Source organism: Pempheris klunzingeri, chromosome 10, assembly GCF_042242105.1.
Source record: "Pempheris klunzingeri isolate RE-2024b chromosome 10, fPemKlu1.hap1, whole genome shotgun sequence".
NCBI classification, from domain to species: domain Eukaryota; kingdom Metazoa; phylum Chordata; class Actinopteri; order Acropomatiformes; family Pempheridae; genus Pempheris; species Pempheris klunzingeri.
The window spans coordinates 8,355,855-8,367,216 of record NC_092021.1 but is presented as its reverse complement, the minus strand read 5'-3'; the positions used below and the strand labels follow the sequence as shown (position 1 = coordinate 8,367,216).

The window sequence follows — 11,362 nt, the reverse complement described above, 5'->3', positions numbered from 1 at the left end:
AATTTGAAGCTTTCCAGTATTCAACAATAAAGGAGATTTGCAGTGGTGGGAAGCAACAAAGTAGATTCAATAAAAGTACTTCAGTAATTAATTTAATGTTACTTCAGAGGGAAATATTGTACTTTTACCTGACTACATATATAGGACAGATGTAGCCTCTAGTTACTCTGCAGGTTAGCTGATGACAGTTATCTAACTGAGGCCCCAAGAGGTAATGATCCACCACTTCACCGAAAGATTCAAGTTCATAAAATGAACTACAGCAGAACCGTCTCTTCTTTTCAATCTCACCAATCATTTCAGGACCCCACAGAACACCCAAAGGACTGAGCACACCCATCAAAGGAGATCTGAAAAAGTCAGAAGAAACTAAAATGGTTTCAGCTGTGTAGCAGAAACATGAAGCTTTCTTCCCCCTCTTGTTTTATGCTGTAATCAGCTGTAATAAAGTATTTTGGGCAACCAAGCCCCCCCCTGAGGCAGTCATGAGAAGTGTGAGGGCTCCCCCAGGGTGGACAGTGCAAGTTCAAATCATGGAGTTCATTTGGTGTCTGGACTGAAAGATAAGAAAGACAAGTAGGCCTACCCCCTACATGGCACTTTGTGCTGTGCTTCAGCACAGGCCTCCGCCATTATAGCCTGTGCTACGCTCTCCACCATCCACTGTACAGCAACCATTACACCATCTACTGTACATTAACCAGTACACCATCTATTGTACATTAACCAGTACACCATCCACTGTACATCAACCAGTACACCATCCACTGTACATCAACCAGTACACCATCTATTGTACATTAACCAGTACACCATCCACTGTACATCAACCAGTACACCATCTACTGTACATTAACCAGTACACCATCCACTGCACATTAACCAGTACACCATCCACTGCACATTAACCAGTACACCATCCACCGTACAGCAACCATTACACCATCTACTGTACATTAACCAGTACACCATCTATTGTACATTAACCAGTACACCATCCACTGTACATCAACCAGTACACCATCTACTGTACATTAACCAGTACACCATCCACTGCACATTAACCAGTACACCATCCACTGTACAGCAACCAGTACACCACCCACCGTACAGTAACCATTACACCACCCACCGTACATTAACCATTACACCACCCACTGTACATTAACCATTACACCACCCACTGTACAGGCCTTGTGGGGAGGGCCTGTGCGGAATGAGGAAGTGCACACACTCCGCTGTCCTCCGCGCGTAAACCTCGCAGGGTAAAAATACGGAACCTTTTTAATACTTTAGATCATCATCATCATCATCATCATACATCTTTACACCATTGTTTACCTGCTGTTTCTGCCCAGCCACAGTAAAAGTCACTTCAGACAAAGGTGGGTGACGTTACGGAGACTCGTCAGATGCGGATATAATTGTACTAGTTACGAGCGCACTTTTAGTTTTTAGTCTTCTGTTTCTTCTGATTTCACTTTTCTAACCGCACATGCATAGAGACACGTTTTGATCCTGACCTATATGCAGCATTGTGTAAACGCGTTTAGGGACTTTAAGATGATAGTTAAGGTATTTATTTAAGCAGTGTTACTTCCAAGCAAGTCATTTTCTCATTTGGACTGTGAAGAAAACACCAACAACACTGATAAAAATCACAAGAGGATTTTGTACTGCAGTTATTTAGATATTTTCAAGTAAGCTTTTTAGTTAGGTTTGGGTAGTTTTAGATGCAGTAGCTTATTACAATGTACTAAGTAATTATTAACACATTTACAACACATTTACTTTCGGTTTTGGAGTCATGGTTATACAAGTGTGACCTTGTGTAATGTTTTTTTTCTCTGGTTTCAGATGACGGACAAGCTGAAGTCAGGGCAGGACAAAATTTGTTCGTGGCTTTCAGCTGACCCTGATCACATCCTCAAACAGTGCGGGGAGATTCTATCCATGAATGAATTCCTTGAGGTGCAGCAGCAAAGCAGTGCACTGGACAAGACGAGAGTGCTTTTGAAAATAATAATTCAAAAGGGAGGAGAAAGCTGTCAGACCTTCTTTGAAATTCTGAGGCAAAATCAAGCACATTACCAGCAACTGCAACAGCTTTTCCACCCCAACACTGAAGGTAAACCTCCTGTATACAGCTCAGGCCTGCAAGGCATGCGCGCTTCAGTGAGCCTCAAGATGCATTTGAGCTACATTAAGACAGAAGTTTGTCTTTTTACAGGCTGTTTTAAAAAGTCCCTGAAGGATGTGATGTTTTGTCTTCAATATTTACAGAATCACCAACTGCAACAGTGGTTGCAGATGGAAGCAGTGTTGTTACTGCCAGAGAAATAACAAATACCAGAGCAACATCTCTCAACATGAAGATTGAAACGGTGAGGGATCCAGGATGCGGTCCATCCGGTGAGCATCCATATTTCTCAAGTATCCCCCCTTAGGGTGAAATAATTCAATGAAATTTCTAAAATGAATTGCTGTGCTTCAGTAAAGCGTGAAGCTGCTCTTGTTTTCTGTCGTAAAACATCATTTTGTTTTGCGCATTCTGAAAAAATACTGTATGTGGATGAATGTTTTGAGCGTGTTTTTGTTTTCGTATCCAGGGAATGTTGGAGGACTGGTTCCCCAAGCAGATTACACTGCACAGGATGGCAGTGTAATATGTGCTGATAAAATATCTGGTGTCACCATCGACGGTGCCATTGATCTGTCAGTGACTATAAAACCATCAGCAGCACATGCAGGTAACATTCTGTGATCTTTCAACTGTTTGTACAGTGCACAGTCTTATTGTTAAGTGTTATATATACATATATATTATTATATAAATTACAGGCCTCTCTCATCTTTTTAAGTGGGAGAACTTGCACAATTGGTGGATGACTAAATACTATTTTGCCCCACTGTATACCGTATATTTAATGTTTGTTTTGTATTGTTGACCACTGGCAAAGTAATTTCCTTCGGGATGAATAAAGTGTTCTTATCTTAAAGCTTTTAACAATAAAAGACAACCTTTTGTCTGACTGCTCTCCTCTCAGGAACAGTGACTGAGACAGCGCCTGCCTCTCAGGTACAGTGCACACACACACAATAGTGGCAGAACCCTTTCCACAGTAAGATGCACACTGGTTAGTTCATTTTTTGGGGAATGTTTCTAAGTACCCAGAGTGGGACAAACTCAAGGATGCCTTTTTCATGCCTGTGCACTTTATAGGGTTGTGAACAGTGAGATTAGCCAGACTGAGGAAAAATAAATTAACCGTCCTCCAATTCAGGTGATTACTTTTGCATCTTTAAATGAATATTTTGACACTTTGTTGCTCCTGGCAGAGGAGTTATTACTGCAGCGTGTCATTTTTACACTTTGGGATTTTGAAAGGATTAAAGAAAATGAAATGTAATGTGTTAATTAGTGGAATCTGTTACCTTTGGACAGAGCCAATCAAGCTGTTTCCCCCGTTTCCACTATTTCTGCTCAGCTAAAATAAGCAAAATGTCTCCTGGCTCGTATAATATTTGACAGAGAATTATGAGCATAGCTTCAAAATCATGCCTGACAGTGTCATAACTTGAGCATCATTAGTGATTTGAGGACATCACCTTTGGAAAAATATTGAGGATATATTTCGCTACTCTCTGACATTTTACAGACTAAATCAGTGGCTGAAAAAATTATCGTCATCGAGATAGCTGCAGCCCCGCTAATTCTTTTACGCAGAGTTAGTGGTGCATTCTCTGCCTCCTCCCGTCCAAATTTGCAATCAGGAACCTCAAACTGTTCATGATTTACTTTTTTTTTTTTGTGCGGGGAAAAATGTATGTCTCTTTGTGTACACATTTAAAAATCGCATTCATTTGTCCAAACATCTCCAGAAGTAGATCTACTGCAGGTCAGAGGTGGTTCAAGAATGAGCCGCTAGAGCCTTGAACTAAAACGTCCTTAGAGAACTTTAATGCTGGGTCTCACTACTTTTCACCACTCAAAGCTGCTACTGATCCAGTTGACATCTGCTAAGTGAACTAAGAGTAACGATTCTTCCATCCATCAGGGTTCAGGTTCATAGGGAGCTGCAGCTTATAAAGGAGGAGAGAGTACATACTGTGCAAAGTAGTAAAGTTTCCCCAAGAACAAATGACCCATTTTATACCGAAAATAAAACCAAACCCTCATTTATGTGGGAGTGATAAACAGTTCCTGCTGTCATTCACAGGGCCCTGCAGTGAAAATGATCATTGAACACAAAGTGGAACTCATTGACTGCCTGAGGGCGGACCACTCCTTCATTCTGCAGCATGTGCACGCCAAACATATCGTCACTGACAGAGAATATCAGAGCATCAAGCACGTCTCACAGCCAGAAAAAACTGTTTCTAACCTGATCGACCAGGTGATCGGTAAAGGTCAACAATCCTGCTCTCTTTTTCTTGAAGTTCTCAAACAGCCTGATGTCGTCCAGACCTATCCACAGCTCAAACACATCACAAAGAAATGGTGCTGAGCAATAGTTTAGGGAATGCTATTTACTGTAATGTAATTGGAAAAGAAGCAATTTTGAGGTAAATGTTGAGAAATTGGATGTGAAGACATGATGAAAAGATGAAATGGTTTTTATCTTGCCTCTACTTTATTTTGTAACTGGTAATTTTTCTAATTAAAATATTAAATAACTTTTTTAAAATCCATACTGTCCCTTTTTTAAGATGCACACAGAGAGGATCACACCCTGCAGAGTTGTTCCTTGAAGGGTTATACTGTCGGGAAGGGCAGTGTCATCTCCTGATAACCAATTGTTACAATTATGGACAAATTAAAATCCTGACTGAACAGTTAAAAAAAAAAAAATACAGGCGAAAGGTTCGATATATTATCTGCCAGGGGACACACTTGTGAATGTCTTTTACATGACAGGACATTATGTACTGTGCTTCAAAGCTGCACATTAACTTTGAAAGCCACTAGAGGTCAGGACTGTACAAGTTTTGATTTTGAACTTTTGGGTTTGCCTCCGTCATGAAATTTGCAATGCAGTATTTCACACAGTATACTTTTAATGTATGACTGTTTGAGTTCAAGTTAATCATTCAGTTTTTTTACTTAACAAGCCATTCAGTTCAAAGTCTACTGGGACAGAAAAGTGAATGATAGAACACACTGAAGTTTATCTACCCACACGATAACTTTCATGTGGTCCTGTTATCAGCTCCAAAAGCTTTGCAGCATTGTAGCTCTTTGTGTCTTTCTCCAGTGGGACAGCTTGAAATGTTCAATTTAATATGAAGAAATTAGCCTGTGATTGGTAACAGATCAGGGTGTATAGGGTTTACAGAATAAGAGCACACCCCGTATAATTCATTGCATTCACAACGAACAGACATTCATTGTTGGATCACATCTAACTCCCTCTTCTCTAGAGATACTGAAGGTGAATGTGAATATTTTGACTTGCAGTAACACCCAGAGCCCTCTGGCCTGGGAAGAGGCCTCGGGTACCTGGCTTTGGACCAAAGAGCATTGGATGTGTGGAGTAAAAGGTGGCTGGAGGATCTCTTTGCAATGGAAACAGTCTGACGCACTTGGTAGATCATAAAACGGCAGCAGGATTAGCACTGGCCTCTGGGGGACAGTGAATGACAAACATACTCTTACACCTCATGTGAACTGTGCACTTGCAGTACTACCATATTTTTCTAGCATTTTTATGGATCTTACCTCGTGAGGGAAAGGCACCCAAGTGTTTGTTATTTGATAGGAGAACCGTCTACCTGTTGATATATTTCCTAAGAGACTAACAATGAACCACATTTGCATGTTTTTGCCAAATGTTGACACACTCATGATGGACTAACCAAAGCAGAGTTGCCATGTCTTTTTTTTTTTTATAACATCTTCAACCTAGTTTTTGAGTTTTTAATTTGCTGAAAGTGTCTCCAAACACACTTTAGCTAACAAGCTAGGCTTGTACAACTTGGCATTCCATTTCTGGGCAGTGTGAAGGAGTAGTCTAATGTTTCCCAGAGTTGTCTTAAAGATTAATTGTCTGTAATTAAATTGCATGTATTCTCCATCAAATTTGGATGTAGAAAATTGCTGTAGCAGTTTTTCCCAGGCCCTTCTCTGGAGGTCTTGACGTGATTTTCATGGCATTGTTCAAATGACATTCAGTACAAGTTACTGCATGTGATTTTCTTGACCTTGTCAAAGTTACATTAACCCGTCATTCTACACATTGATAAAGCTTTCTGTCACACACTGTAATGTGTCGCTGACCTTAGCAGAATATTGTGGCACCAACATCAGAACACATTAGCATGCCCTATTGTTCAACTTTTTTCCTGCCGTCCCAACATGGGGGACATTTTTCACATGCCACTGAGCTGCCAAGCTTTCGAAACCAAACCCCCGCCAGGCCAGACAGCGAATGCAACTCGGCTGTGAAAAAGAGATATCTGTTACACAGGCGAGAGGCCAGCTCAACAGTATTTGTTTTAACAGCAGGCTATTAGCAGGCATGCTTGTCTTGTGTATTTACAAGAGTGTCCAATCATGTCAAAAATCCTCCTTAGTAATTAAGATAAAGGGTTGTATTCTTAATGAATTCAGGCTGTAAGGTCTGAGACCGTCTAAAGCTTGGATAACACACTAAAGGTGCTGAGACGTTTTCATGTAAATGTACAACCTCCCATTTGTGAGCTCTTTAACCACCTGTGTAACAAGAATATGTACTCATAAAACTAGTGATATCTACTCGTTGAAAGGAAATTTAGCATGCTAAAGATTGTGTGGTTGGTTGAGGAAAAGATAGGACGACAAAACTGCTACTGGTATGCCAGGAAGTGGATTATGTTCTGACAAGAAGAACGACCGTTTTAGGAGGAGGAGGTTGTTGTTCAATTTGTTAAATGTCAGAGTTAATTCTCTCCCTGCAGTTTGTCTTCGCAGTTTTCAATAAGTGGAATTAAATGTTGGCCTGCTTTTGTAGGGGAGAGATAGTATTTTTTAGGTATACAGGTAGGTATACACACAGACAAACATTACATTTACAGTCCAGAAATGACTGCACTCACATTTATTTAATAAAGTTAACCTTAAAGGTGCTGTGATCAGTATTTTTTTTTTTTTATAGTAAAGCAGCTATACTGGATGTCTTTTTAAACAATGAATCACATTAGTACTGCACTCCATCGCTCTTAGTAAGGAACCTAAAAAGAGTTATCTCCCAATTCTGCAGTCCCCCTCGGCAACATGAAGCAACATGTAGCCTCCTTTAACTCATTGTTTGGGTTTTACGGCTAACAAGTGTAATGGTTCACTCTAACCACTCTCATTGGCCTAGTTTCCAGATGCAACCAATTTTATTGGAAAAGCTCTAAAAAAAAAACCAACCTGTATCAAGCAGCTAAAGAGCCAGAGGAGTTGGTGGAGACCAAAACAAAGCTAAAAGCGTCATAATTCAGAAGACCCAAATGCAGAATCACAGGGCAGAGACAAGAATAAGGCAAAACAGTGATTATACTGAAGGATGAAGGCAGCGTAGGGTACACTTTCAGAAGTCAAAAACTTCACAAAGGCTCAAAGACAAGTACAAAACAAGTGGTGGGACACAAAGCAGGCAGGAACACATCATCTGGTATAAGGACTAAGGCAGACTGGCAAACTGATATAAGCCCTAAAGGGTAATTGGGCAGACTGGCATCTGATCGGTTGACAGACAATACAGGAGGCGTGTCAGTGTGTGTGGATGGTGTACTGGTGGGAAGAGCTGGCAGGTGCTGACTGGAGGATGAGCAGAGGGGTGCGTGCAGGAGGAGCAGCAGCAGGGAGGTAAAAAGGAACAGGAAGCTCCAGCAGTGCCCACGACAAAAGAAGATCAGGTGGCCAGACACACGTCTCCAAAAGGATTCTGATGTTGCTCAGTGTCTGATGGATGTGTGGGCAAGGTTAATTAAAACCACCACATACCAATCTTCAACCCTAACCTCAACCAAAAGCTAAGCTTAGCGGTTAACCTTGGAGACCAACTTCTTGTCCCCAAATCACCGGTCTCTATAATATTATTGTTTTAACAAATCCACCACAATGTTGTTAATAGACGCTCACATAGACACACACATTTGGGATCAATGGGGGGATATATCATAAAATCAATTTGACATTGGAAACAAAAATAGTTTTGCATTTTGTTAAAATAACAAGACAATAGTGAAGCATTGGTGTCTTTCTGTAATCCAACTTGGAAATTAGCAGCACAGTAGTTATGACTTCTCAGTTTGCCCAACAACTTCATTTCCATAGATCAAAACATGGTTTACACTCTGTATGAGTTAGTTTATTGCCATGGACCTGACTCATGGTCACACCATCAAGGGATCAAAGTCTAAGAACTTTTAATTAAAAGTTGTGTCATTTTTTCTTTATCTTTTGTGAAACCTTGTTTTTTTTTTCACAAAGTCAATGGAAGGTACGCACACGCACGCGCGTGCACACACAGTCACCCAGTTGTCCCAGAATAGCACTGCTTGGCATAAATGGGTTTAGAAATAGCCTTGAGAGTTGAAAAAGTAGATATGGATACCCTGAGAGATTGTTGCGTCTCAAGTGTCGCCTCACTTCCTTAATTTTGTTTGTGTCACAACACACATGTAGCTATTTAATTGCTAGCTTCTCATTCTGAACATCTACGGAGTAGACGTGGGTTTACACTTAGAGGACCGACATTTTAGGTCATTCCTTATTGAGGGACAAACAGAATTGATAGGTTAGAAACCACTTTATATACATTTGTACAGAACATGTTCAGGATAACAACACCATTCATAAATCAGACCTTCATCTGTATCACCTTCGTCTCTAAATGCCTTTATTTATATCAGCACTATCAAAACATAAGCCTTTTTGACCATGCAGTGATTTTTTAGAGTTATTTAATTTACAGCTATTTAAAGTAAAGTTCATAAAGAAACCAAAGTGACAAACTTTTGGATGTGATTCGTTTAAATACATTGGAATCTGAGGCCACTGTATCTTGTTAAAATGGACCCAAAGATTAAAATGGACCAAAGTATAAAGGACACTCATTATTAAAGCCAGGCTTATTACTGTATCTTTATTAAAAAGAAAACTTCATCAAACTCAAACATTTCAAGCACCAGCGACGTTCCGAATGAATGCTTTTGTTGCAATAGCGTGCATGGTCCCAAATGGCTAGCTGTTAGCCATGACTAGTATAAATAAAAAGGCTCAGTTAAGACGTAGTTTGCTGCAATAGTTTGCTGATGATACCACTAGAGGAAAAGTTAAGGAGTCACCAATATTACGACAATTCATTTTTTGCGAACTCTTAACATCTTTAGGAAAATCCATGACATCCATCCATAAGTGTTGAGAGATTTCACAACAAATCTGATTATTTTAAGCTCATGGTGGTGCTGAAGGAAAAGTCAAAGGATCCACCCATTAAGCCTTCAGGATTGTAAAATTGTATGACAATCCACGGTTACTGCGGTATTTCAGATCGGACTAACATCGTGAACTGCCCGACCAACCTGCACTGAATTCAAATGGAAACTTGTACAAAATGAACATCTTGAACATCTATCACAATGACAGATTTATGTAATTGCACAACCCCAAGCTCCATTAGTCCTGATTTCTTAATTTTAAAAGGCAAAGGGATTCTGATCTCTGCTTTGAGCAACAGAAAATGGGACATGTGCTCTGCAGACAGGGTGGATCAAAGATGGCTGTTGATAGCTTGAAAAGCCTCAAAAAATGCCAAATTGATTTATGATGGTGGACTTTCTGTTTCAGTCTTTTACAGCTGACTGAATTACAATCATTCGCCCTTGTGCAGATAGAACGTCAGTGTTGCTTATAAAGTTTAGTTGGAGTGTGTTCCAATATTTATTTGGCTTGAGGTGCAAATGCAGAGCAGCTGTTTCTCATGCTGTTCTAGGTCCAATGTACCGCATGTCACAAGAACTGCTCGGTAAGGATACGGGGTTTCGCTCTGTCTGTGGTCTGTCGTGGTTATGCTTAACAGACTTTCTTTTATGTGAGATTAGCTTTGATGATGAGGATGTTTCCTGACATTGCCTTTGTTTTTCATGGCGTGCTTCGTTTCAGTTGCACGTTTGGCAGATGGTTGCTAATCTGTGTGTGTTTGTGAATTTTATTCTAAATTTGAATACACCGCTCTCAAATCTACACCCAAGTTAATATATGTATACTCGTAGAGAGGTGAAAATAAAACTGGATTTCTTTGAATTGTTGTCCCAACATACCGTTAAAGCAGCCATAATTGATATTAACAGTGGATCACTAAGGTACTCATCAGTGAGAGGTGTTGTTCGTAGTGATGAAGCTACAGGAAATCACCAAGGACTGGAGTCTGACTATTCTGTCACACTCTCACTGTTTTATAAGGCACGAGATAGTAAAGACTGCAAACGGGAGCCAAAATGACAGTGAGTGTTGCACTTACATTCACTTGAGGTGAGAAACATGACTCTAAATGAATGTTAATGTCAATACAATGCTTTGTATTAGCTGGATGTGTAAAGTGGCACAATTGTTTTCCATATAAAGCTTGTTGCTTGGTATACTTACATCCTTTCCATTTCGCAAAACATTATTGCTAGGTGATATTCCCGTTTAACAGGAACTTATTCTACTTCCTTGCTTGGTTAGCGAAACAAAAAGAGTTTTTGAGTCATGGGAAATGTTACCGTCTGTGTGAGCATCATAAACTGAGCCTGGAAATAAAACAGCCCAAAGCTCTTTGTTAAAGATATGACAGCAGTGAATGAGTCAAATCCTAACCAAGGACACCCGTGTTTATCTTCCTTGACTCCCTCATGGTTGCTCATCTGCTCGGTAATGCAAGTGCACCATCGCTGCCTTTCAACCAGAGCGACCAGGACTTCAGCTGTACAAATAAAAGGAAGCGGCCTCCATGCTGGGGCGGTGTGTTTGAGCTGCCATGTTTGTGGTGGTGACACCTGTATGGAGTGAGATAAGGGTCAGAAAAGGAGAGAGCAGGGTTTGATTGTACAAACTGTGATTGATTCCTGGATGTGAACTCTTGAACACATCTGTTTTTACGACTCCTTCGTTAACGACAGACGGAAAATGGTATTGGCACCAATGATGAAAGCCTAAATAAAATTGCCTGAACGTTAAACAGTCTTTTGAGAGCAAGCCAGCCCCGGTTTATCGGTAAAACAATAATCAGACAGGCAGCATTTGGCTTTGAAAATAATGAAAATAAATCATTCCTCCTAGCTACAGAGATAGGGCTGAATTTCAAATTGGTGGCTGCACACAGATGATTGCGTGTACGTGCATCTGTGGCTC

General features: G+C 40.3%; 1 protein-coding gene across 2 annotated transcripts; it reads left to right on the top strand.

Moving 5' to 3' along the window:
• The first annotated feature begins 1,279 nt into the window (after positions 1-1,279).
• LOC139208774 (uncharacterized) lies at positions 1,280-4,643 on the top strand. 2 transcript variants are annotated; one of them, XM_070838513.1, is made up of 6 exons: positions 1,280-1,385; positions 1,858-2,128; positions 2,284-2,412; positions 2,610-2,750; positions 3,048-3,079; positions 4,221-4,643. In XM_070838513.1, the coding sequence occupies exons 2-6, from the start codon at positions 1,858-1,860 to the stop codon at positions 4,506-4,508; spliced, it is 861 nt and encodes a 286-aa protein (XP_070694614.1). In that variant the 5' UTR covers positions 1,280-1,385; the 3' UTR covers positions 4,509-4,643. The 2 variants fall into 2 exon arrangements, with proteins under 2 accessions (XP_070694614.1, XP_070694615.1); XM_070838514.1 differs by lacking the exon at positions 1,280-1,385 and adding an exon at positions 1,633-1,700.
• Positions 4,644-11,362: the final 6,719 nt, after the last annotated feature.